Source organism: Columba livia, chromosome 17 (assembly GCF_036013475.1).
Source record: "Columba livia isolate bColLiv1 breed racing homer chromosome 17, bColLiv1.pat.W.v2, whole genome shotgun sequence".
NCBI lineage: Eukaryota > Metazoa > Chordata > Aves > Columbiformes > Columbidae > Columba > Columba livia.
Window position 1 is genome coordinate 14,163,731 of NC_088618.1, and position 26,156 is coordinate 14,189,886.

The following is a 26,156-nucleotide window of genomic DNA, read 5'->3' on the forward strand; positions in this document are numbered from 1 at the left end:
AACCTGAGCATAAATCTTCAAAGACTGAATTCAGGAGATGACTCATAAATAGATAACTTAATAAACAAACAAGGTAAAGATCAGAGAAGGTGTGTGGGTAAGCACCCAATGAATTAAGATCTGCTCTTCAATCTGCTGCCAAAGAGCTCTGTCACAAACAGAGCAAAGAGCAGCTGGGGGGAAACATGTGCCTGATTCCCAGGAAGAGGAGAGCAGAAGACATGTTTCGGAGGAAACTTCACCTTCATGGAGCCATGGCAGTTGAAATCATCTCTCACAGCTGCCCCACAAATCCAACATGTGGATTACAACATGTGCATGTGTCCAGCTGAACTTCCTGCTGGGCTGTCACATTCAAAGGCTGCTGCTGTGATTTGGAAGAGCTCTTTGCTTTCTGAGCCTGCCTCTGCTGTGGTGCCTGATGTCCTGCTGGATGTAAATAAGGACCTGCACCCTCCCCAGGCCAGGACAGTCTTCCCCAGGATGTAACTCCAACGATGTGTGTAGGGACTGAAGAGTTTTCTTCACAGGAGACAGACAGTCTTCTTCCAAGACACTTACAGCAGTACCCGATGGTACTGCAGTGCAGGTTGCGTCTTCTCCTGTTGGTCTAAGTTCAGAAATGCAAACTGCCCCATCCCACTATGAACCACAGCCTGGGGAGACCCTACAGGCAGTTCTTGACATCACACGGGGCCTTGGCCTTGGCTGCTTCATCATTGCTTGATGCCTCTGGTGCTCGGCACACAACGGGGACTGAGGCTGCAGGACTCCTGGGAGGTTCTGCAACACCTTCACACCACACGGAATTGAAGCTTCAGTGGTTTCCTGTGTGTTTGGTTTCCTGCCAGTTCCCAGCCAGGAAACACAAAGCAGTTGGGGACCTATCCATCAAAACTAGGGGAATGTGTGCCATTCAAAGCAAAGAAATAACCAAGGTGTGCAACGGAAATAAAAGGAATATGTAATCCCATCAGACACCCACTGACAGAGCCTCAAGCCCAACCACCGCCTGGCATAGCCAGCCAGGAAGGAGATGCAGCCCAGACATTTCCATCAGCAAGACACGGGGCAGCTGGTCCTTGTGTGAAATCACTCACAGGGTGCTGGTGAGCTGGAGCATCCCCCATCAGCAGTGGGTTTTAAACATTTTGTCTAACACATGAGGAAGCCAGGAGGGATCCTCCTTTTTCAAAAGGTCTTTAGGGGCAACAAGAGTGCCCTTCCTAAACATGGGATCTGAAGCAATCAGAAGCCTTGGCGTACAGGCTGAGGGAGGATGGAGCGCTGCGGACGAGCTCTGTGTCTACATGGTCTTCCCTTCCTCTGCAGTGTTCAATGCAACAAAAGTGGGGAACCGTGAAGAAGACAACCACAGCAATTCCCTGCATATCCCAAGATCCCCAAGGGTTGGGATGACATCGGTCTGTTCCGGCTGAGGTGCTTCAGCAAGCACAGTGTCCTATGGGGACACCTGCAGGTCACTGTCCCATACACCTCCCGGCACAGGGCCTCACGCTGAGTCCTCCACAGCTCACACAGCTCTGGACAGGGATAAGCGAAAAGCTTTAATCTTCACATTCTGGGGAAAAAAAGAGCCTCATTGTGAAAGTCAGTGCTAAGGACAGGCTCCAGGAGTAGGAACCACCATTCATGCAGCAACCAAGACAGCACATGTCAGGAGGAGAAGAGTCCAAACCTTTGCGTGGGCACAGCAAAAGGAAGCAGGAAGGAATGGCTGAGTTGGGACAGTTTCCTCAGTCCAAAAGCATTAGCATCAACCAGCAGAACTATCACCGAACAAGAAAAGGAGGAAGAAACACTCCCGGTGGCCTCTCAGAGAAATGGAGACGGGAACTTGATTAGAGCCGAGCAAAGCAGCGGGAGCTGCTCCCCGCCAGCCAGCGCTCCCCAGTACCTCCAGCTCTCGGTGCAGGATGCTGTCCTGGTGCCCAAAACCCACCTCCAGGAGCTCCTCCTGGGTGGCAGAATAACACAGAGCTTAGCGGGGTCCCCCACCGAGCCCGGCGCTCCCACCTGCCGCAGCTCTGCCCAGCATCGCCGGCCCCACGCTGAGCGCCGGATGCACCGAGCAGGGATTGTGCACCTTGCTCGGGGCTTTCCCTTTGAAGAGGCCCTACAGATGTTTAATTAAAGCAATCTGACATTTTCTTTCTAATTAGGATTGGGATAAAAAGCTAAATGCTGTGGTATGGAAAGGAGGAATAGAGGTTTCAAAGTATATGATGTAAATAAATGTGTGGCAGTGCGGCTCATGGATGCCTGACCCCATAAAGCTGCATTTGCTGCAGGCGGGGGACTGCCAGTGAGGCCAGGGGACCCGAGATGGGACAACACAACGGCTGTGGAGTGGCTCTACAGGGCATGCAGCACCAAAAGTACACCCAGCTCTGCAAACCACTGCAGCAAAACTGCCAAAAAGGGGTTTTAACATTCCCCTAGCTTACACTCACTGAGCAGACTCTGTTTCAAAACGCTGCGTTAGCAGTTATGTGATTTCAATGCATGTCAAAATGTCGGTGGTGGAGGCTGGCAGCCCCGTGGCTGTGGCTGTGCAACGTCCCCCGGCGCAGGGGGTGCCTTGGCACAAACCTGCCCTTTTAGGCAATCCAACCAGAGAGCTCAGAGGTGTGTGTCTGCCAAAGGCCCCTGGGTGCTGGTGAGTGCTGGAGCCCATCATGTCCAGCAGGTTTTCATCCGAGGTCCTCAGGCACCAGGAGAAGGAGGGTGCGTGCTGGGGACCTGGTGGCTCATGTCATGGGGTGACAAGGTGAGCCCCGTGCCCCTGCAAGCCCCACGGACACATCCAACTGCCAGGCTCCACCCGCAGTGATGGGGGCAAGCGGCCACCCCTGGGGAGGCGGAGGTGGAGCAGGGAAGGTGAGGGACATCAGGCAGGGGACAGAGCCCCAGTGACATGATCTCTGCAAAGCACCTGAAGAAATCCCCTCCATGGGGAGGCTCCATGGCCATTGAGTTCAGATTGGGATAGGACAAAGGGAACAAAAGAATAAACAGCAGCAAATATTTGGGGGATAAATTAATGATGCAGTCTTGCCAGTCTAAACAGCCAGCAGGGCTCAAGAACAGCCAAGGCAACACATGCTGACTGCCAGTGCATCTCAGGAAGGTGTTCCCAGACAGGCTCCTGGCCTGGGGAGGGCTGGGTTTCGCTACGGGTATAGCAAAGGCTCCTGAACTCTTGCTAATCTTCACAGTTTCTAATAGACGGGAGAGTTTTTTGAGCTTAATTTGTTAAACCAGAAGCAGAAACCGTGATGCTTGAGCTTCCAGTCCAGCCCTGGTCACAGATCATTAGCACAGTGATAAGATGGGAAGGAAATCCTTGACAGGAATTGCCAGCAACAAATTGATAGCAGCCATTATCTACTCCCAGATATTCTGCGAACAGACAAAGTGCTTACACCCGGCAGAGACATTAGGTCTAAAGACCAGGTTAACTTACTTAATGCTTAGCACATTCTTTCTCTAGGGCCTTTCATTACTGTCCTTCAGCCTTTGTGTCCAGAGAGGAACAAAACTAACTGGTAGAAGCTCTGGCAAAAATATTTTACAGCCTAGAAGAACATGCTTAGACAAATGCCTATATAGGGATGTGGAGAAGAAAAACACTTACTTGGTATAAAATGCCACAAACTTCAGTTCATCTAAATCTCCCTGAATGACAACGTCATCGAACCCTTCCCCATGGCCTGGAACGTAGAGAAGAAGTGGATTCAGCAATAATTTCTCTGGATCCAGCTCTAGCCCCTAAGACAGAGCGTTTCAGTCCAGAACTACACAAAGACCATCCTGCAGTCACTGAGAGATCAGCACTGGAAGTTGGGGTACTGAGAAGCACCCCTTCTTTCAGAGAGGTGCAAGTGCAGAGAGACTGTTTGTACTGGACCCTCTGGCCCTGCACCCCATGCCGTGAGCAGACGGGTTTCGGAAGAGATACCGGTCCCCTCAGGAGCCAGGCAGGGCAGCGGGCGGGGGGCAGAGGCTGGTGTGGAGGGTCCGCAGCAAGGGAGGCGGCTGTGGCTTCCCCTCCGCCAGCACAAACCGCAGCAGCCGTGGGGAGCCCCATACCTGCGTATCGGATGCTCTTCCCAAACATAGCAGTCCACAGATACGGGACTGTGCTGATCTCCACACCATGGGCCAGCATGTTCAGCGCAGCTACACGGCCTGGAAGAGAGAAGCGGCAGATTAAGTGAGGAAGCTCCACGCCAGAGCAAGCGTTGAGCTCTGCCCTCTGGTCACAGCATGGCATTGACATCGCCAGTCCCGAAGTACAGGGAAGCCAAGGCCTTCTGCATAGGGTGACAAAGACCCATACTGCAACAAGCACCAATGAGGCAGCACATCACATCCTCCAGGGCTGGGCTGGGGCTGCTCCCGGCAGGGCAGCTCCCACTGACACGTCCCCTCCGCCGGCAGGACCGACGTTTCAGCTCAGCTTCTGCGGGGTGACAGGGCTGAGAGCTTGATGAGCTGCCACCTCAAATGGGGAAGGGATGGATAAATCCCTGAGGGCACGGAGACTGTTAGGGCATGGTCCTGGCCATGGGGGCATGGCTGGATCAGAACGATCCAGAGGCTGTGTCCAAAAGTGAACAGGTGTGGGTCCAGAATCTCCCACCCAGGGCACCCACCTACTTGGAGGTCAACCTCCCCATGGGGTTGTGGCCTCGGAAAGCTCCAGGGCAGCTTGTCACACCAGGGTTTCCAGGCTGGCTGGTGTGACGGGGAGAAAGGTCTCAGCCCTGCAGCACAGTCCTGGGCCAGCCCAGCAGCGTGGGCAGCCCAGCCAGGGATGTGAGCCTGAACTGATATCAGGATGTGAGCTCCTCAGAGCCCCAGGGCAGGGGGATGATCAGGCTCCTGCAGTGACTGCAGGTGCCTGGGAGCACATGGTGTTTGGGAAAGCCCATCCCTGGGCATCTGGTTTTGTAATGAGGCATCGTTAGGCAATGCACATCGAGAATGCTGACAAATGAAAGCGTATCAGACAGGGTAAAATACATGTGCATCAAAAGGTTTAGTACAACTGCCCAGTTTCCCTACTGGCAGTTGTCTCGTTCTCTCACTAGAGGGTTTGGAAATTTCCCAGGAATCTGGAAAAGGATTAAGCAATTTGCTGTTGCAAAGTGAAGCACCTACCATGCATATGGGCCATCTGCCAGTGAGGGACGTTCACCTTCTTATTATTCCTCAAGGCCAGTGGGAACGTGACAGCATCACCAGCTGCGAAGACTCCAGGGATGTTGGTTTGCATCATCTGCAGGGGGAAGCAGAAGTGCACGTGGATGGGGTTTGCACCCTACAGCAAACAGGGACCTGCCTGAGAGCCATCACGGTCCCTGGGGCACAGGGACAACCTCTGCTCGGCTGTGGGACCCCCAGGCAGATGGGATATAACATTCTTCACTTTCGAAGTGGATCATGCAGGCAGGGACCTGGAGCATCCTTCTGCCAGTGGGTTACCCAGTAAAGCAAGACACAGACCGGTGTGCTGGAGACCTCTTAGAAGTCGGCATCTGCTGGTGTTCACAAACAGAGCCTGGCTCATTGCACACATGAGCAATAAGCGCAGGGGCAGGTGGGAATGAGCCCCCACAGCAGAGGCAGCCCCCCAACATGCTCCTTGTTCATGGCACACACCACCCAGCAGCACCAGCACTGTGCCCACTGGAGTCACTGGTGGTGGAAGGGAAGGATGAGATCCTTTGTGATCCTTGAAAAGATGTGTCTTTCTCCATTTCTTTTCCCCCAGATATCCCCACCATTCCGGGATGGATCTGAGATGGACCCAAGCCCCAGCACCCAAGGATTTGCAAACCCCTCACTTGCAGGCGCCCCCAGGCACCCCACCGTGAGGCTCCCAGCATCCTGGCAGATGAACTGTCCCTGCCACAGCAGTTTGGAGCCCTGGGGAAACTTGGCTTGGAGGAGCCCCTGGAACAGCCCCAGCTCCTCCTGCTCGCCCGCTGGCAGAGGCTGCCCCATGCTCACCTTGTTGACCACGATGAAACCTTTGGAGTCGATGTTGATGCCGCTCTGCTTCAGAAAGCCCGTCGCCGGGACCGCGCCTGCGGGAGAAGGCAAGAGCTGCTGGTACAGTAGCCGGGCGGGCTCACAGCCCTGGGGCCAGCAGGTCCCCCCACAGCCAGGACAACCCGTCTGCCCCACGGCAAAGGCAGCGGCTGCTCTGGGAGCCCCCCGTCCTCCCACCGCCTGGCCCTCCTCACCCCTGGGGTCCCTCCCGCTGTCCCAGCCACCAGCGCACTGCTGGAATCTGCCCATCTCCTTTTTCTAACTCTTGAAGATAATTTTCAATCCACTTCTCTTTTACAGATATTTGAAAAAAAAATATATTTAAAAGGGAGTCCCCAGGCTTCCCAAGGCAGGACTCCTCTGCCTCCCTTACAGCGTGTACTTTTCCTTCAGCCTTCTTTTTCCGTATTTGATCTTTTTTTTCTCTCTAACTTTTGCAAATCAGAGTAGTCCGCAACTTTTGAAAAGTTACAGTGTGAGAAAGTGTTTGTTTTTTCTTCCTAAAGTGTAAAGGAGACAAATAGCCTCTTCTACGGCAGGGACAGGAACAAAAAAGCCAGAGGAAAAATAAATCAGTTTGGAGAGGCTTTTAACAAAAAACAACTTCAGGGGATGAAATTGGTTTCAATTTACTAAAACCTTTACTATTTTCCAAATATATTTTCAGTTGCATTTTGGGGTGGAGGCTCTAGAGCTGCTGCGTCCCCACCAGCTTCACCTCTCCAAGCAAACCCCGACCGCAGCGACGGCCCCTTACCCACACCGACCACGCAGACGTCGGCGCGCAGGACCTTCCCGCTCTTCAGCACAACCTCCTTCAGCTGCACGGCACACAGGGGGACACCGCAGTTATTTTGGGGACACAAAACCCTGCAGCAATAGCAAGCCAAGCTGGCAGCTCGGTTTATTTTTGACATGCAAGTTGACCATAATTCCCTATAACGGCAACAGGAGGAGGGTGGGAGCAATGAAACTGCCTCACACACTGTATCTGGAGTATGTTTGCTCCTGGGAGCTAAATCCTTGGACAGGAATTTTGGGGGGTAGGAAAGGGTAGAGAGCAACACCTCAGAGGCAAAGTGAACGGCAGCCCTGGGGGGCTGCTGGGGCCCCTGCCCGCACCCTACCTTGCCCTCCTGCTCCCGCAGCTCCGACACCTCGGTCTGCATGTAGAACTTCACCCTGTTGCTCTCAAACATCTGGAGGGGTGACACAGGACAGAGCAGGGACATCAGGACCCCCAAACCGCCTCCTCCCTGGTGTCCCTGAGCCCCTGCCCTGCTCACCCTCAGGGGTCCCCCCAGTCCACCCGGCAAAGGGGGTTGGCACCACCTCCATCCCCCACACATGCCCAGAAGACAGTGCTCTACAGTGTATGGACCATGAGAGGGAAGACACAGCCCATTTGTTCATTCCAGTGACTGCTGTCACCACAGATTTATCAATTAACAACAAACGACAGTAAATGAAATAAGGGAAATGAGCAGAACCCACTCTCCCACCAAAACCACCACTGCCCAGACAGGAAAGCAAGGTCACCTTCATGACAGCACGGCCAACCCTCTCCCCGAAGAACTTCTTGAAGGGCACTTCCTCCAGCTCCACCACAGACACCGAGTGGGCCCTCTCCGTGAGGTAGGCGGCCACCTCCATCCCTGGGGAGCAGGAGCAGCTTCAGGCAGCCGTGGGACCACCCCAGTGCTGCCCGCGCCCCCTCGTCCGCTCCGGGCTGGGGAGCTTGGAGCCACTCTACTGGGAGATCTGGGGTGCCACCACGGCTGGCCGCCACAAGGGATTTATGATTTATGGTGGTTGGTTCTCAGGCACAGGAGGTTTCAAAGACCAAGGGATGAACTGGCTGTATCAAAGCCCCAAAGCGCCCCGGGAAGCCGCAGCACCCGGAGGCGCAGACCTCAGATGGCGGAACTTCCTCCCTCGCTGGGACTGTCTCAGCAGAGGCACGAGCTGCCGGCTGAAAACAGCCCTGTGACTTTAGCTCTTCTCTCCACTAAGAATGGGACAATTCTCATGCTGGCAATTTCATGGGAACTTTTACCAAGACATTTTCTACCTGTGGGGTGGGGTTTTTTTTTGGAAACTGATCTTTTTGATGACCTGCAGTTTACAACTGGCACCACAATCTACATTTTTCTGCAGATAGGATTGATTCAACCTTTAAAACAGGATGTAAAACAAATGCCAAACACTTTATAATAAATTCCCTAATAGCCATTTATGCTGAAGGCTAGCAGGACCCACAATAATTTTGTTATAACCATATTAAACAAAAATAAGAACTATCAAAGAAATTATAAGGTTTTTCCACTGTATTTGAAAAATTCACCACCCTGATGAAAAGAGAAACAAACACACAGGTTTTCACCTAGCAACGCAACTCTCCCAACTGAAGCCAAACCTGCACTGACACACCATATTTGAAACCACACAAGCACCAGTACTGGACTCGCCGTATGCTTTTTGGACTGAGACAGCAGCACCTGTGTCCACACAATGTGAACAGCACAGCCTCTGCAGTAAAATACTTCTCTCCAGGAAGGAGACGTCCTTACCACCCACCTGCAGCTGGAGGTTGGACAGCCCGAGGTCCAGTTTAGTGGGGGTTACCTACAACTGGGCAGCAACAAACAGCACAACAGACCAGGACCATCTGCAGGAAGCCAGGGACAGGTGAGAATGGACACCGCATGGCGAGCGCTCACCCAGGAAAGATGCTCCCACGACAACCACGTTCTTGCTCGTGGCCAGCTTCACCACACGGTTGGCATCTTCGGGCGTCCGGATGTTGAAAACATTTTCCACCTCCTTGCCTTTGCAGCTGAGAGCTTTGGGCCTGAAAAACACACACTGAGGGTGACACAGGTGTTTTCCCTGACTTTGTGGCGGTAACTGGGACTGCAGATTTCCTTTCCGGGCTCCAGCAGCATCTCAGCTTTTCTTTCTTTTATCTTTCTCTGGGCTGGAGATGTAACATGGGAAAAAAATGCTGTCGGACAACATCTGGATCACAACCGCAATCACTGGCACAGCAGGGGCTGCTCTGCGCCCACCCCGGCCCCATCGCTGGCCGGGAACCAGCTCCCTCCTGGGGTGGGTTCTGCTTTGCAGCTTGTGCTCAGCTGCTGGCATGTGGTAAAACTTTCAGAAGCTTAATAGGACATGGAAAACTCACTCTGTCCTCCAGCAGACGCTGTGGAGCCAGATATTGAAAGTTTCATAAGCCCCTGCAGATGCAGGTTCCACTGTCCGTTCCTTGGGGCGCGCTGCTGACACTGTAGCAGCTCGTTCTTGTGTTCCCCATGCACTTACTGGAGCCTATGCTTTTTAAATATCTGGCCCCTGCATGCCTGACTCCCATCTGGAAATGGGACAGACGATCTTAAATAATTTAGGTACCTTAAAAACATTTACCCAGTGCACCCAGAGCTTGTGCATAGGATTTTGAAATTATTGCCAAAGGCTTAATCCTCTTTTGAACCTAATTACTTGGCTGGTGCAGACGGCATTTTGGCTGGGGTGCTGCACACCCGGCACCAGCCGCTGGTGCTCAGTGGGGCTGTGGCTTTATCCGCGCAGGGGGCTGCAGCCCCTGCTCCGCGTGCCCTTCCCACACAATGAATTTTGCAAAGGCTGCGTTTCTCCTACTTTATTTTGTCCCTTGGCATTAGGAGCACAAGGACAGGGAGCCAGGATGCCTCATTTTCATCTTAAAGCACCAACTGAAAACAAACCAGGGCACCACTCCCAGGGCGCTGGGGACGGTGCCGGTCCCAGGCGGTGCCCTGTGCCCAGCAGCAGCTGCGCGGAGCAGGGCGGGCACTTCGCCTCTGCCCTTCCTGCGGCTGGAGCAGGTGTCAGTCTGGAAAACCTCCTCCCGGGGCAAGTCCCACAGAGGGGTCTGTCAGGCTGGGGCAACAGCAACACCTATTCGAAGCTGCAACAGAGAAGCATCAAGCTTTCATTGTCAAGAAAGATTTTAAAGGTGGGCAACAAATGGAAGACAGAAATTCAGACGGATGAATTATCTGATGGACAGGGTTGAGTAGTACTGAGGGGTGACAAGAAGAGCAACATGGCAAAAATGACCTCCAAAAAACCAGACTTCAGGATAATTCAATTTTGGAGGCTTTTGTTAAAGAAAATACGTTCAAGGCATTAATTTTAATATTCTATGAAGGCATTAATTTTAATATTCTAAGGTTATTAACTCAGCGGGAATTTCATGAGTCTCTCTATACACTTCTTGTTCTTCCCCCAGGGAACAGCACAGCCTTAGGGGGCTGCTGGAAAATTCCTCCACCTTTTCCAGTCTCTGGTTTCTACCAGTTTTTTTAACATAGCCAATAGGTGCTCCTTCTCTTGCAGACAAATTCAGTGTCTGAATTCAACCACTGTGTTTGACCCCTTATCCCCAGGCACAAGCTCCTCACATTCTCAGATAATACAGTTTTCCCGATCTTTAAAATGTTTGTTCGTAGCTTACGTGTTTCCAGTTGCTATCAGCAGCTTGTTGTATTCCATCTTAAATCCATCCTTGAACACAGCTGTCTTGTTCTTGATATCCATAGCTGCAACCTGAAATCATTCCTAAATAATGTTAAGGGATGAAATCCCAGATGTTCTCTAAGACTCCAGCCCAGCCAACTTCTCTGTTAGATTTTATTTGCCTGAGGTCCTGTCCACAGCTTAGTCCACCCAGACCTTAAATATACCCAGCTGACTTTTCACAAATCGTTAAAGATTTCCCGGTATAAATAAAATAATGGGGAGAAATGCTGAAACCATCATTGTCTGTGCCACTCGCAGGCTGATTATCCCGACCAGAGGCCACTTGGTCACCCCAGATCCACATGAGGATGCTCCAAATGGCAGGTAGGAAATTATGGTTACCATGGAGTTTGCACAGGGTGTCCTTCCCACCACAGGAAAACCGCATTAATTGTGGTTTTGAGCAACCACAGGCAACCTGTGCCCTGGGGCATAAAACTGGGCAGCTGGGAGAGACACAGCATTGCTGCAACAGCATCCACTGAGCCGAGAACAGAGAGAGCGGCCGCATTTCCTAAACACAGCCGTGGTGTCCCAGCACACAGAAGACACCTTGCAGGTACACGTAGGACTCTCCTTACCTGCATTTCGGTCAGGACTTCGATGTCATACGTGCGGAAGAACTCCTTGGGGCGCAGCGCGATCTGCTCTGGGTGGGAATCCATCGACTGTAAAAAAAGCCATTTTTCTGTCAACTGCTGTGTGTTGAACAGGCAAATGGAGAAATGCCTGTTACCAACAAAAGTCAGCAGTTGTCTGAAGTCAGTCCTTATGGCATGGGCTGAGTTGCTCTATAGGGGCTGGAATCAAAGCCTATTCAAGTAAAAGTTGTCACAGGATGCTGGACTGGGCTCTGGTTCCCCCTCCGCCTGCTCAGCACAGTGGTGGCATCGACAGGACTGCAGTGAGTGCTTCTGGGTGTCTGCAAAGCAGCTCTGAATGCAGTTCCCCGTAACACACAAGTTCAGAGAGGCAAAAGAAAAGTCCCATTATTTGGAAACCAACCAACTGCTTTGGGAAATGGAAGAAAAAAGACCAGTAAGAACTATCAGAATTATCACAGCAAGGGCAACGCTTCCAAAAAGACCTGAGTTACTACAAGTTCCCTCGAAAGCCAAAGCAGGGGTGTGTGGCACATATCTGCTTGTCTTAACTGCCATGTGCAGGTTCTTGTCCTTCTCAGCTTTCCTTGGTCACTCGGGTGAGACCTACACACAGGGTTGAGCTCATGTTCGAGCCTGAGCTCCTCTGTCCTTCTAACTCTGTGGCCACAAGCCCAGACGTAGGCTGGGGACAAGCCGAGCCAAGTGACCCATGTGCAGGCTGCTTCACGCTCCAGTGCATCCCTCCTGCCCGCAGCACCGTGGGGACAGGCATGGCCACACACGCCATGGTCAAGCCCTGCAACATAGCACACAGCACCGAGCAGCAGCATCGTCTGCCTGCACCGCACAGGCACAACGTTTGAGCTTGACCCAAGAGGGACAGGGGATGCAGGAACCACGGGCTTTACCGTCTGTCCCTGGGGATGGATGTGCAAGGTTCTTCTCCCTGGAGGTGGCTTGGTCAGGGGCTGGGACAAGCCCTGCAGGACACTCCCTCACTGTGACTTCAGATAACCCTGCACTCAGAAGAGACCCGTATCTTAGGACTCGAGGCAGGTGCATGGTCATACGGGTTTTACTGCAACTTCTTTAAACACCCAACGATTACAGAGAGGAATACCTGACCCCACGGCACGGGAGCAGTGGCCCCCATGCCAGTGCACAGGGTGGGCAGCACAGAGCTGTGCACAACCACCACGGGTTTTGCTGCTGCTCAGTGCTCCAGAGACAATAACGACATTGCAGCAGACCAGGGAGCTGGTCATTGTCCAGACTGGACAAAGAGGAACAGTCCGGTGGGACCTCAGGATGGATTGATAACGGGTGTTCAGCAAGGCAGAGGAAGGGCAGTGCAGCAGGTTTGGGAGAAGTCTGCTGCTTACAGCTCCACGTGTTCCTCCTCTAATGACTCTTTCCAGGGTTAGTCCCACTCACAGTAGGATTACAAAAAATCTCCTTTTTTCCTAGTCTGGTCCAGAATATTCTGCCTTCTCTTCCATGGGCTTTGTGTACCTTCCAAAAGCACCTACAGCTAGAGGTGTTCAGTGAAGACTTTAACAAACCAGCCATAATATCTCTGCTATCTGAGAAGTTCTTGCTATTTAATGGGAAGTGAAAAAGGAAGTTTAAGACTCACATGGTGGGGATAAGCATTTCTGAGAGCTGCCTGGCTGGGACTGGGAGCTTCTCCAGACTCCCCAGCACAACCTCTGTGGCTCTTGGATGCAGGTTTCAGCCAGATGCTCCTCAACCAAGCAGGTCTTGTCCAAGCACAGAAATGGCTTGAATGCTCTCAAAAGCCACAGGCATATTTGCCTGCCTTTGAAAACCAGTTTGCCTTGGAGGTGGAAGTGGAGTTAAATGCTGTCATTGCAGAGTACCAGCTCCCACAGATAAGCATCTATGGGAATACATATAGGGGAATATATATACTGCCTGTTCTTATGTTATCTCTAAACTTCAAGACCAAAGGCTGCTGTCCAACCTGAGTTGCTGTCTGATAGCAAATAAGGCCCAAGTATCAATAATAAAAAGGTGGATTAGAAGATCATCCTGTGTCTACAAATTGGAATGCAAACAGGGATGTGTGCCAGAAAAAGTGACCTTTGCACTGTGATCAAGTTATCAGGTTGTGATAGCGACTGATAATCATAATAAATACGGCGCGGTAAGAACCATGCACTGATTAAAAAACTGGTAGACAACACAATTTTTTCACATGCCCCGTTTCATTGCCCTAAAGATTTTGGTCCAGCAATGTAATAAGAAGATCCACCCAGGCATAAGCTGGCCAAGACAGCTACTGCTAGACCTATGAAGAATGCCTTTGTTTCTGTGCTGGAGTATTCTTAGTTCAGAGTTCATACAACTTTTGTGTTGCCTCTTTCAGTCACCAAGAGAAAAGAAAATTCAAGGGAAAAGAGAGACAGGATGAATAAGGAGTAAGAAACACGCTGCTGCAACAAATAATGGTGGAGAAGGGTCTTAGGGCAAATTTTAAAACTGGGGAGGAACATGACATACCCGAGGTGATACAAACCTTACTGAGCTTTGGTCTGTCGTAGGGCAAGTGTCTGTCCATTGTGCACATCACAATCCTGTCTGAGAAGCCCTCCTGGCGCAAGGTCTCTGCACAGACCAGTCCAGCAGCCCCTAAGGGAGAAGGAAAATGGGGGGCAGCCACGTGTATGGAGCATTTGAAGGTCCAAACCCTTTGCCCCTGAGCCCCACCAGGGCTGACTCCAGAAGCACCATCTCCACTAGCCCTGGCCTTACTTCACAGCCCTTCCCAAGTCCAACAGCGGCTGCCACCTGCACGGGCAGCCGGTCGAGGTGGACGCAGCAGGCAGGGCGAGGGACCCTCTGTCCGGAGCATGACAGTCCTCTGGGGGACTTGCCTGTCCCTACACTCGCACACACACACCAAGAGCACACGTGAGGAGCGCTGCCAGCACCCGCACACCTCTCACAAGCCTGGGGGGCAGGCAGCTGCTCAGACCCTACACTGCCCTGGTCTCCTCTGCACACTCAGCTCCTGGGGAATTTACAGCTGAACACGGAGGACATGGAGCCCTCCCCTCTTCATGGCTGAAGTAACGGTTTCACGCTCCACTGTAGAGGATGTTGCATGCAATTACTTTGAGGTTTTTTATTTGTTTGTTTTTAAACATAGAAAAAAGACTAAATCAAACAAAAAGCTGCCTTGGGGTGTGCTGTTCCCCTGCAGCCAGGTAGCTTGATGGGCACGCTCCTTCTTCCCTGGCCAAACTGGTGATACTTGAGAGTTCAAGTAAGTCCTGAGTCTCTTCTCAACCAACGAAGCCTCACTCAATGAGCATTGTAAGGACCATGGTTTCTGTAATACCAATGAAGGACAATTGACCAGGACAGAATAATGGTTTGGTCCATCCACAAAAGGCTCCTGTTGATGGAGGCAAGGGACAGTGGACAAAGGGACAGGCGGGTGGACACCCTGTGCGTGCTGCCTGGAGCACACTGAGCCAGGACTGATGCTGCACTCGTGCCAGAGTGACCCTCACGGGAGCGAGAGGCCGTGGTCTCTTGCCCTCAGCTCTGCTGGGCATGGCTGGATCTCAGTCCTCGATGCAGGTCTGGATGAGTGGTCTCTTCCCAACACTTGCTTCCTCACAACCCCAGCTTTGAAATCTCCTTTCCCATTCACCAGAACAGACCTTGGTCTTTAATAGAACTCTAAATTCAGCTGTTCAAGCCTGAGAAAGTTCCTTCAGCAATGTCTAACATTGCCTGTTGAGTGACCTTGCTGAGGATTTTGATGGCTGTCCAGCCCTGCTGTACCCCAGGACAGCCCAGCTGACCTTGCGGAGCAGCCGTGTCACAGCCCAGCTTTCAGACAACAAACAGCAGAGACACAGGCAAGGGAAAAATGTGGCCCGGCAGTAAGGGGAAAGCTGGCCAGGCTGGTTTTCCCCTCTGTGCAGACTGTGAGCTGCAACTCAGACGGCAGGAGCAGGAGATTGCTGGTGACCTGGGAGCTGTGATCAAGTGAGGACAACCCCTGTTCCCTCCCAGCCCCAGCTCCAACACCGGGCAGCTCGTGTCCTCCTACCACCATCTGTTTCTCCACAACATGGCCCAGGGCAGCGTCCAACCCATCACAGAAACAGGCAAACTCAGAAGGTGGGATCCACTCTATGAGGCTTTCTACAAAAATTGCATTATACAATGGGAGCTGGGACAGAGATAAGAAAAGCTAGCTTGGCAGTTTTGCTATTCCATGCAGGGATCTGATATTTTCTGAGAAGATGGAAGAAGTTATCTTAAGAGAAGCACTTTGAGGTGAGAGCTTTGCAGCTGCAGGCAGCTGCAACGGGACGAGACAGAGATGTGCAGGGTCCAAGAGGAAAAGGTGTATCCACATAACGGGAACATCTGAGAGGACTTTACACATATTGGTTGTGGAAATCAGGGACTACTGATGTATCTAGGGAGGGTGCAGAGGAAAGAGGGTTCAGGGCACCCACTGCAGAGGACTGTGACAGGGAAAGCTCTACAGACCAGAAGCACAGGGCACCTTTGGACCATTAGTACGTAGAACAAAAAGGACCATGAAGAATCTCTGGACACAGGAGGGGTGCCAGAAGATGCATGGTGCACAGACACCCTGCTCTCTGCACACCCACCCGGGAGAGGACACACATGGCGGTCCCAGCACGTGCCACCCAATACCTGCACCGATGATCAGCACGTTGGTACTGCTCAGGTTATAGTTACTCAAGGAGATGCACTTTGCCATCATCTTTGTCCTCCTCTGTATCTGAAGAGCCTATGCCACCAACGACAAAAAGAAAAGTCATTATCTTTTCTCAGCTTTAACCTGGGTAGCCAGGCAGGAGTACGTTCCTTTCCAAACAGAGCTAATGTTTGGGCTCAAGACAGAGCACAGATGACCTCTGTCCTCACCGTGCCACATTCAGACCGAGCAGACAAGGCCAAAAGGCTGGTGGAAGAGGCCTGTTTCCATGGGCAAATTAAATTAAAAGTTGCTTAAAGAAACAGGACAAGTTCAGACAAACACTTGGTAAGACCTCCTGAATCCACAGACAGCCCAGCTGAGGTGTCCGGCAGCTGCAGGAGGCTGGGGGAGCACAGGCAGGACGAGGGAGGGGACACTGCGCCTCTGCCCTGCTCCACTCGTGCCTCTGCACAACTTCAGGCCCTGCTGGAGACAGGACCGGGACAGGTGGACCCGTGTTTTACCCATGTTGGATGCTCACGTACCCTCCTGTTCAGGTACTGCTTCTGCCAGGGAGCCCACGGAAAAGCATTCCCCCCACCCCACGCCCACAGAGCAAAAAGCAAAAGCATAGGTCTTGATTTTGGGATGTCAATGGCTCCTCACCTGCTTGCTTGCTCGGATGTACACCTTCTCCTTCTCGATCTTCACCTGAGGGTGACAGAACAGCAGTGGTTTGCAGGACAGTGAGCACCTCCAGCATGAAGAGAGTGATTACTGCCTCTGTGCAACACCCAGCGAACAGGGCAGCGATCTCACCAGGTCTCCTGCAGGAGCGTCTCAGGCCATGGCAGGGCTCATGCCAGCTCAAGACTGTGAGATGTTTCCTGCCTCGTATCAGCTACGCACTGGTGGTCAGTGTAAAACCTGATTTCCACCTCAGGCTTATGGCTGGTTTCTCAGTCCCACCCCATTCCTGCTCAAGAGACCTCCCAGACTGTGCACCTCCACCCCAGGGGACCAGGAGTGGATGCCCATGGGTGGATGCAATGAGAGCTGCAGGGAGGAAGGAGAGCTGGCTGAGGCGCTGCTCTCCACAGGCCACCCAGTATGTGCATGGAAATTGTTTGCTCCACACCTTCAAAGAGCATGTTTATCCCCCTGCAAACAGCCATTTTGTGGATGACACCAAGCTGAATGCTGTGGTTGACATGCTTGGGGGACAGGATGCCTCCCAGAGGGACTAGGACAGGCCCATGTGAACCTCCTGAAGTTCAACAAGGCCAAGTGCAAGGTCCTGCACCTGGGTCAGGGCAACCCCCAGGATCAACGCAGGCTGGGGATGAAGGGATGGAGAGCAGTCCCGTGGAGAAGAACTTGGGGTTCTGGGGGGATGAAAGATATATGAGCTGTCAATGTGCACTTGCAGCCCAGAAGGCCAATTTTATCTTGGGCTGCATCCCCAGCCCCGTGGGCAGCAGGTTTGGGAAGATCTTGCCCCTCTGCCCTGCTCTGGTGAGTCCCCCCTGCAGTGCTGGTCCAGCTCTGGGTCCTCAGCACAGGACACACATGGACCTGCTGGAGAGGGGCCAGAGGAGCCCCAGGAATGACCCAAGGCTGGAACAGCTCTGCTGGGGGACAGGCTGAGAGAGTTGGGGTGTTCAGCTGGAGAAGAGAAGCTTCAGGGGACCTTAGTGCTGCCTTTCAGTGCTTGAAAGGGGACGGATAATGAAAGATGGGGACAGACTTTTGAGCAGAGTCCGTAGCAACAGGACATGGAACAATGGTTTTGAACCTAAAGAGGGTAGATTTAGATTGGACATAAGGAAGAAATTTTTTACAATGAGGGTGCTGAGACACTGGCACAGGCTGCCCAGAGCAGCTGTGGATGCCCCATCCCTGAAAGGGCTCAAGTTCAGGTTGGATGGGGCTTTGAGCAACATGGTCTGGTAAAAGATGCCCCAGCCCAGCAGCAGGGTTGGACTAAGTGATATTAAAGGTCGCTTCCAATCCAAAACATTCTGTGACTTTCCCCAGCTGCTGCAAGAACGAAGGTCTCACCTGGAACCTGGGTAAGCTGTCCAAGCCAGGAAAGTCCTCTATGTCGCCTGTGCTGATGTTGAAGCAAGCTCCATGCCAGGGACAGCGGACTCTTCCTTTGGACAAAACCCCTGCACAGAACATGGCAGAGCAGAGTTGGTGCTGCCCTGCAGCTGCCTCCCCCCGCCCGCCACCCGTGGAGATCGAGCTGCTGTGACCTGGCCAGGGCAGGGGTGGCAGAGGCCAGGCCTCCCTCCTGCTGTCCCAGCGGTGGTGGATCCCTTCGCTTATCCACATTGTGGACACCACTGCTGAGTAAGGCTGACCTCCTGAAGATCAAGGTTGCTGCCCAGGGTCTCCTACAGAGGCAGGAGCTGTGCTGTTCCACATAGAGCAGCTTCCAAGTGCAGACTCTGCAAGCACACCCCTGTGGTACTCCTTCTTTACCCAGAGGTGTCACCTCTCCTACAGGACCTACAGCACATGTTGTGGACCTGGATGGTCATCTGCATGTGGGACTGGTCCAGCCATTTGGGACAGAGGGTGAACACAGTTACCAACCGGGATCCAGTATGAGGGATGCCATCTAAAACGCCCTCGCTGACGGTCCCTTCCAGCGCCTGTGAGCGCAGGTCCAAAGCTGCCGGCTCTGGACTAACCTTGCTCTGCAGCAGGGCCTGGGGCTGCAGCCTCCAGGAATCACCTCCGCAAGCCTTGGTAGCACCTGGAGCAGGCAGCGCCTCAAACAGAGCACCACTTACTTGGAACCAGTGTGTTCAGAACAGATCCTGACACAGCAAGGAGTCTGCATACCACCAGGAAAGCACGAGGCATGCCCAAAGCCACAAGTAGACTCCTCGCAAGTGCTTGCTCAGAGGCTGCTGCCTTGAACTTTGTCTTTCCCTGCTCCAAAGAGCTGGCTCACAATGCTGGAGCAGAGCAAACGGCTACAATTTGGCCACACCAAACTGGTCCTGAGCTTGCACCTTTGCTTGCCAGGGCACAGCCGTGCCACGTCTCATCACCCACCACCTGTGGAGACACAGAGGCAGCCCCTGCACTTCTGCAGCAAAGCCTGTATTCCCCAAGGAGATCCCTGCGCAAGCAGCCAGTCTCCAAGATGCACCCGCAGGTCTCTGCGAGGCAGGTAGGCTCTCACCTCCACTGGACACCACAGCAGCGTGGGGCTCTTTGCGCTGCCCAGCAAGACACAGGCCCCAGGTGAGGGGCCAAGACCGTGGCTGCGGCTCCTGGCCCTACGGCTGGCTCCCCGGCTGCTGCGGCTCCTGGCCCTGCGGCTCCTGGCCCTGCAGCTCCCCGGCTGCTGCGGCTCCTGGCCCTGCGGCTCCTGGCCCTACGGCTCCTGGCCCTACGGCTGGCTCCCCGGCTGCTGCGGCTCCTGGCCCTGCGGCTCCTGGCCCTGTGGCTCCTGGCCCTGCGGCTCCCCAGCTGCTGTGGCTCCTGGCCCTGCGGCTCCCCGGCTGCTGTGGCTGCCCAGCACTGCCCTGAGGGCTCTCCTCAGGATGCTCTGATGTCTTTCCCAGGATCCCACCTCCAGCAAGCTGCCCCTGCCCCACTGCGGGTGACGCATCTCTCCAGTGTGCGCCTGGGCCGGCACTGCGTGCTGCCATCACTCAGACCCTGGCTGGGGACCTGCCTGAAGCCCATGATGAGAAAAGGACAGGATGCGTATTTTCAGATGACAAGGTGGGAAACCACTGTACCTCATCCCATGTCATTCAATAACATGAGCAACATTTCTTTTTGCTACTGAAAGGATCCCATCAGCTCAAAGAGCTTCCCCTTCTCCCACAGACAAAATTTGATTTACAGGGAGCTGTGGTTTTGTGGGTTTTTTTTAAGGCTGAGTAGCCTGGAAAATCAAAAGGTGATTTTTTTTTCTCTTTAAGACTTTTTTTTTTAACTCTTCAGTGCCTAGGAGGTGATAAATAGAGCTACATGAGAAGCCTCATACAATCAGGCTTTGTGTGAGGACAGTGCTGCAGCTGTTTCATACCATCCAAGAGACCTTCAGCTCCAGCAAAGCCAAATTTAATGGTGCCTGTGCTGTTCGGTTCTTCAAAGTCATGCAAAGAAGCCCCATCCCTGTGACCAGCAGTGCTAAGCTGGGGTCACCAGCAAACCGGACCTGCAGCAAAGTGCTCCCAGAAGTTTTGTGCAACCCCAGCTTCCTGCTCATGCCTCCCTTGGTGAGAAGATGCTGGGACGATGCTGAGCGTGCGGTGTGGCAATGTCTCATGCCTGTGCAGCGCAGCTGGATGACCACTGACCTCTCTTTTGCCAACACTATGATTCCCTTGGTTCGTCTCCTAGGATATGATGCAGACTGACCTTTGACCAGTGGGGCCCCATAGTGGGGGCACTTATGTCCCACGGCGTGGAACTCGCCACCCTCCTTGATCAGCAGAGCCTTCCCGCAGCCCAGGTCCACTTCCCGCATCCTGGGGAGGAGCAGCACAGAAAGCACATGGCAGAGCGTCTTCCTGGCAGAGGATGCCACCTCCTCGCCCTGCACCCTAGCCCTGGTCCCACCAGCCTCACCCCACCTCCAGCTTGCTCACCACTGGCTCCAGGTGACTTAGAGTAGGTCACTTCTGTCACCGAGCCAGTTTTGGAGGTGGGTCTGCTGCTTCCAGCCTGGGACACATCCAAGCTGGGCCACTGAGCAGCAGCTTCTTCATCTATCACTATTCCAAGAGCTGACCCAAAGCACCTCCCCAGCTGCCTGGAAAGTTCCTGGTGGTCTCCACCCAAGTCCAGGGGGTCAGAATAAAGCTTTTCAGAAGTATGGGAGCAAGAAACCAAACTGCTTTTACTGTGTCATCACCTCCCCTCCCGGCCCCAGTGGTTCAGCAGGTCCCTGCCAGGCTTGTGTTTATTTACTCAAACATAACATTTCTGAGACTTGAAAATCAGGAGAGGCGATTCGGATCCTTTGGGGTCTGTCTGGCCTTGGGGTCTGTCTCCCTGAACCTCAGGGGTTGTGCTCTGGTCCTGGACACATCCCACGGTCAACGATGTGGGTCACCTTTTCCTGATAAAACCGCCGTGACAGGATACACCTACACGTAACCTCCTTGTTGTTACCCTCAGCTATTTTTGCAGAGTAAAGCTCACACAGTGACCTGCCTGTCTGCTCTGGGCCGCTGGCCCCAGCTCTGCATCACAGAGGGACTTTGCGTCCCCGGCGCTGCTGCCACGCAGCCTGTTCGCACGGGACCAAACCCAGCCCTCGAGCCACTCCTCCAGAGAGATTTGGGTGCTGTTTGAAACACAACAGTTGCTTGGGTGGCATCCTGGATGAAAGCATGATTAGCACAGTGGGAGTCCTTTATACACAAAGCTTTGCAGTTTTCAGGCTCTCTGGGTCACACCTCCCTGCCTGCAGAGGTCTGGAGCATCTTCATCTGCTGAATGAGTGATTAATGATTCCATTAGTGCTGGATAGAAGCATTTCAGAAAATCCTTTATAGCTCCTTAGGCTTGATCCAGAGCTGATCTGCAGCAGCCACAGCATCCCCCGGTGCCCGGCAGTGCCCATTGCTCTGCTTGCTGCAGGCTGCCCGCGCACTGGTTTTGCAATGCAGCTGCAACATGTGCTCTTATTTGCAAGTTTCCAAGCCCTGCAGACCATATACAGAGCCAGGCTGCATATAGGCAGCTGCATTGCACTGGGCAGTTACACTGACTTTGAAATATGAGTCTTTCAACCATTCATTTCCAGGAGGCCACCCATTGCTCCTATCTGCAGAGTCCTCTCCAGCACCGAGACCCAACTCCTCCACCTGCTCAGATCTTTGCCAAGGGGATGTCTGCAGCTTTCCAGCTGCAAGGGCAGCACAGGCTGCCCAAGCATCATTGGGTAAGACTGACATTGCCCCGCACTGAGCAGACATTTACCCTCTGGTTTCTCACTATGTCTCCAACAGAACTTTAATACTAACATGTCCTGTCCTCGCCTCCTTTTCTCACTGCTCAGGTGTTCCCTTTCCAACCACAGCCCTGACGCACCCTGTGCAATCCATGGCCCTGTGTGAGGCACTGAACCTCTTCCCAATGCAATTATCAGCAGCTGCCTCCCTACAGCAGAGCCCTCCAGGTAACCATGGAGGAAAGCAGAGCCCAGAAGCAAACCCTAATTTTGCAGGGAGCTGAGTGCAGAGCTAGCACAGAGCTGCTGTTCCCTGGACATGTGCTCTCTTGCAGCCAGAAACTTGATGTTTATCTATAAATCCTGATTGTTCCCATTGTACTAAGTGGACCATCTATACAGCAAGTCTTGCACATTCAGGTTGTATTTGGTGTACTTTATACAGCACTGGTGTGCACAGAGCAAACCCCATGTGCTCAGGAAAGCTACTGGCCATGTGTGATCCACCAGTGTGGTGCATCCATGATGGGTCTCAGGCAAATGGGAGACATTCTGCATGTTCATTCCTCTTCGGGTAACTTCTCAACTCTATCCTGTCACTTGCACCCAGGCTACAGAGACACTTGCCCAATTCTCTGCATCACAGTCATGGTGATGAGACCAGGGTTCAGCCCACCAGCACACCTGTAACACCTTCAGGTTCACCTTGGACAAGTCTCCATGCATGAGCCTGCTCCACCTGCATCAACTGCCCCAACAGAGTAACAGCAAATGCTCTATTTCCTTGCTACCTTGGGCAAAACCAGGAGCATAGCTCATCACAACTGCCCTGGGAATCATTTTGTCCCATTAGATTGGCAGCTCCGCTCCCCAGCGGTGCAGCTCTGTTCCCTCCCTGTGTAGGACACTGGGCACTTGCAGGTCCTTTGTCAGCACAAGGGGAACGGAGCAGTACAAGTCTTGCTGCATTCCACAGCTGTGCAGGACTTCACATAAAACCTGCCATTTGTTAAATGACAACCATAACTCTACAGGAAGATAAGATAAGTGAAAGAGTTTACAACTTACCCAAGGAACTGTGTGATCTGAGAGAGTCAAAAACAAGACGTGGTGTCTTCAAGGCAGCACACAGCCACCTGCAAGGTGGCCAATCCCACACTCACTCCAGAGCAAGCAAGAGGGTGATTCAGGCTGAACTGTTCCCAGCTGAGCTATTTGCTCAGTTGGGAATTTGTCCTGTTGCCCCACTCCACCCCCAACTTGGGAAGCACCAGTTAAAACTCAGGTCTGGCCTGCAAAGGACCTTTGCTCAGGAGCTGAGGGAGCACTGGGGGGCTGTTTTCTGTCTGCAGCTCATTGACCCCTCCCAGTTGACCTGCTAGGAGTTTATCCTCCAGTATCTTTTACTGGTTCTGCTCAGACCATCTTGGTGCCAGAAAGGGTGAGCAGAAGGAGTACCTTGTGCTTGCAGACTCCACTAACACAACTGAGAGGTGCCCGAACCCCCGTGCCAGTGCCCCGCGCTAAGTCTGTGCCCATGTACACCCTGCCCAATGTCCCAGAAAATCCCTCCAGATATCAGAGCGGGACGTGGCTCATTTGGTCTGATCTGTTGCTTATGTGAGCTGCAGAACCTTCTTGCAGCACCTCTCTTTTGAGCTAGACTCAGTTTGCTAGAAAAAGACCAGTGAATGCATGTCCACTAACATGCCTGGTCGCGTGTTTCAGTAGCTTCATGCACACACAGTTGAAGTGTGATCCCAGCTTCCAGACCGATGCCAGTTTCTAGGCCAGGCTTTAGCTGAGGAGCTGCCTGCAGCCAGGTGTGTTCCCACGGACTGCAGCCAGGTGTGTTCCCACGGACTGCAGCCAGCTCCTGTGACCGGCAGAGCTCTTCACATCTTTTCATCTTCCACGCTGCATGCTTTCCAGTCAATGTATCTATCAAAGCCCTAATTTTCTAACTTCCTTCTTGCACTGGGGCACCAAAGCTGAGCACACTCCTTTAGTAATGCCCTAGACATTAAGTTAGCAGAAGCTGTCTCCGTGAACACTTGGTGTTCAGCCATCAGGCTACGTCTTGACAGTGGAACAGGACCCTCCCTGTGCAAACAGTATTTCCTGGGATAGTCTCCCCTTTTTGCTTTGCTACAGCTTCAAGGCAATCCCAGTGCCCCCCTGTGCTCTGCCCCAGGTCTCCCATGCCCCAGCCTGGCTGTTGTCCTCACCTGCGCAGGGGCAGGGGTGTCCCCTCAGCCCCTGGACACAGCCAGCCCTGCACCCGCTGTGCCTGCCGCCTGGTCCAGGGCATCTCTAACGACTCCTCACTCCCACCTTTCATGGGATATGGCCATTCGCCTCCAGGTCCTGATGGCCCTCCAGCACTTCTCCGAGCTGCAGTGGAGCCTGCAGCTGCACAAAGATTTAATCCAACAGAGACCTGCGCATCCCTTTGTAGAACGGTCTAATATATAAATTCCCATCACAATGAAAAAGTTCCTGGATGAACTTACCTAATGAGAAGAATTTATAGCCTGTGAAGCCCCTTACATTTAGCACAGATTCCTCTAGAACATTATCACAAACAATAGCTCAATTTAAAGCAAATAGTTGCCAGACTCCTGCTGTGTCCCACACACCTGACATCACTCCTTCACTGGAATAAGAGCTATTCTGAACTGTGTTTTCTTTCACACAAGGACAGAGCCTGCTGAGATGTTGGCCATCAGACTAATGGAACATGCTGCAGAAAAGAAACACCAGTCTGTAAACCACTGTGAGCAGGACAGGCACTCTTGAGACTTCAACTCTTAAAATCAGGGCAGTGAAACTGTACACAGCTGAAGAGTGTTGCCATTAGCGAAAAATTTGGAAAATTGCATCACTGGTGAAACAGCAAATTGAAAGAGAAGAAAGGGCTTGGCTAGAAGAGCAAGGCACTGCAGAAGTGATGGAGCACACGATCTACCCCGTCGGCTCCACCCGTGCACTACTCGTGCTGCTTTGTAAAACTACTAAGACTATACATTTATAAAAATTTGTCAGGGTTTTCTAATGCAAGCCGAGCAGAGCCTGTTGAGAAATTCTGCTAAAAAACAACACATCTTTCTAAGACAAGTCCTAGGATGGACTGTGCAGGGAACAGCAGACCTTCTGGTAAAAAACAGCTGTCACTTGTACATGATGTCATTGTTTAAGAAGGAAGAGAAGAAATAATTTACTAAGTTAAATTATCATCTCCAGAACCACTAAAGAACAAGATAGAGGGTTTGGTTTGGGTTATAAGGTCTCTCAAGTTTTGCCTGCAAAACCTTTAGGCACTTACTGCCCATTCTCCAGGTCCTTCACATGGCACACGGATGCTTCCACCACGTCCTTTGGGTTGTGGTAGGGATTGCTGGCAATGGGATGCTCCTCAAGGTGATAATGCCGGGCAGTCCCGTTGACTTTGTAGATCAGGGGGCTGGCTTTCCCATTGGGTGACATCTCCTCCTTGCTTCTCTCCTTCTCAGGTATCACAACTTCGATTTTCACTTCAACTGCAGGAACAAAGGAAATTTTCATTAAAATTAAGCTGGAGGTTCTGCTGTCATTCTGCCTTGCCCTCCTTCCCTGGACTTCAAAAGGGGCTGACAGACATCAGAAGAAACATTTTTGGTTGCCTTGCTTGGCAGGATAAAATATTTAATACAAAACCTGGCTTGATTACCCGAGCCCATTATTCCACTGTTCTTTCTCCATGCATAAAGTACATATTCTTGCAAGCAGGCATTAGTCATCAGTGCAAAACCACCCCTCAGTCACAGTTCCTGTCCTGTTTAGTGGAAAACAACTTCAGGCAGCTAAACATGAAGCAAGCCAAGGCCTCAAGGGCTCAAACAGGCTTCAAAAAACCCTTCAACTGTTTGTAGGTAACATTAACTGAAAGAGAAAGGCAGCACTGCATGGTGTATAAAGCTGCTTTGTCAGAGGGAGCCCAATTAACAAGGAACTAGAAACATCCAAAATCATTTCTGCACGAGGTTTTCAGCACAGAGTGAATCTCCAGCATTAAGTGAGGAAAGCAAGGATTGTCCATTTTGCTTAGGTTTATGCCATTGAACAGGTTTGAGAATAGAAGCATCCCCAGCCTGGGGACCAGAGGATCAGGACACGCGGGAGCTGCTTGTGCCAGTGCAGCACATCGCCCCCGACCACGACAGGGGACACCAGAGTTGTGGGTCCCCTCGTCCCCACCCTGGGTGCTGGCACAGGGCAG

The 26,156-nt window shown here is 52.5% G+C and overlaps 1 protein-coding gene across 13 annotated transcripts in view; it reads right to left on the bottom strand.

Moving 5' to 3' along the window:
- AIFM3 (apoptosis inducing factor mitochondria associated 3) overlaps positions 1 to 26,156 on the bottom strand; it is a 49,014-nt gene that overhangs the window by 3,813 nt on the left and 19,045 nt on the right. For 8 of the 13 annotated variants that reach the window (XM_065033994.1, XM_065033988.1, XM_065033993.1 and 5 more), the window contains 17 exons: positions 25,224 to 25,437; positions 20,359 to 20,468; positions 18,028 to 18,137; positions 16,633 to 16,677; positions 15,960 to 16,056; positions 13,792 to 13,904; positions 11,229 to 11,315; positions 10,583 to 10,674; positions 8,802 to 8,932; positions 7,621 to 7,736; positions 7,209 to 7,280; positions 6,839 to 6,902; positions 6,040 to 6,116; positions 5,188 to 5,305; positions 4,114 to 4,212; positions 3,659 to 3,734; positions 1,919 to 1,978 (listed from right to left, as the gene is read on the bottom strand). In XM_065033994.1, the coding sequence (XP_064890066.1) occupies positions 1,919 to 1,978; positions 3,659 to 3,734; positions 4,114 to 4,212; positions 5,188 to 5,305; positions 6,040 to 6,116; positions 6,839 to 6,902; positions 7,209 to 7,280; positions 7,621 to 7,736; positions 8,802 to 8,932; positions 10,583 to 10,674; positions 11,229 to 11,315; positions 13,792 to 13,904; positions 15,960 to 16,056; positions 16,633 to 16,677; positions 18,028 to 18,137; positions 20,359 to 20,468; positions 25,224 to 25,384 (1,628 nt within the window). In that variant the 5' untranslated portion in view covers positions 25,385 to 25,437. The remainder of the gene's footprint in view (positions 1 to 1,918; positions 1,979 to 3,658; positions 3,735 to 4,113; positions 4,213 to 5,187; positions 5,306 to 6,039; positions 6,117 to 6,838; positions 6,903 to 7,208; positions 7,281 to 7,620; positions 7,737 to 8,801; positions 8,933 to 10,582; positions 10,675 to 11,228; positions 11,316 to 13,791; positions 13,905 to 15,959; positions 16,057 to 16,632; positions 16,678 to 18,027; positions 18,138 to 20,358; positions 20,469 to 25,223; positions 25,438 to 26,156) is intronic. The other 5 variants (XM_065033995.1, XM_065033992.1, XM_065033991.1 and 2 more) reach the window with 1 other exon arrangement.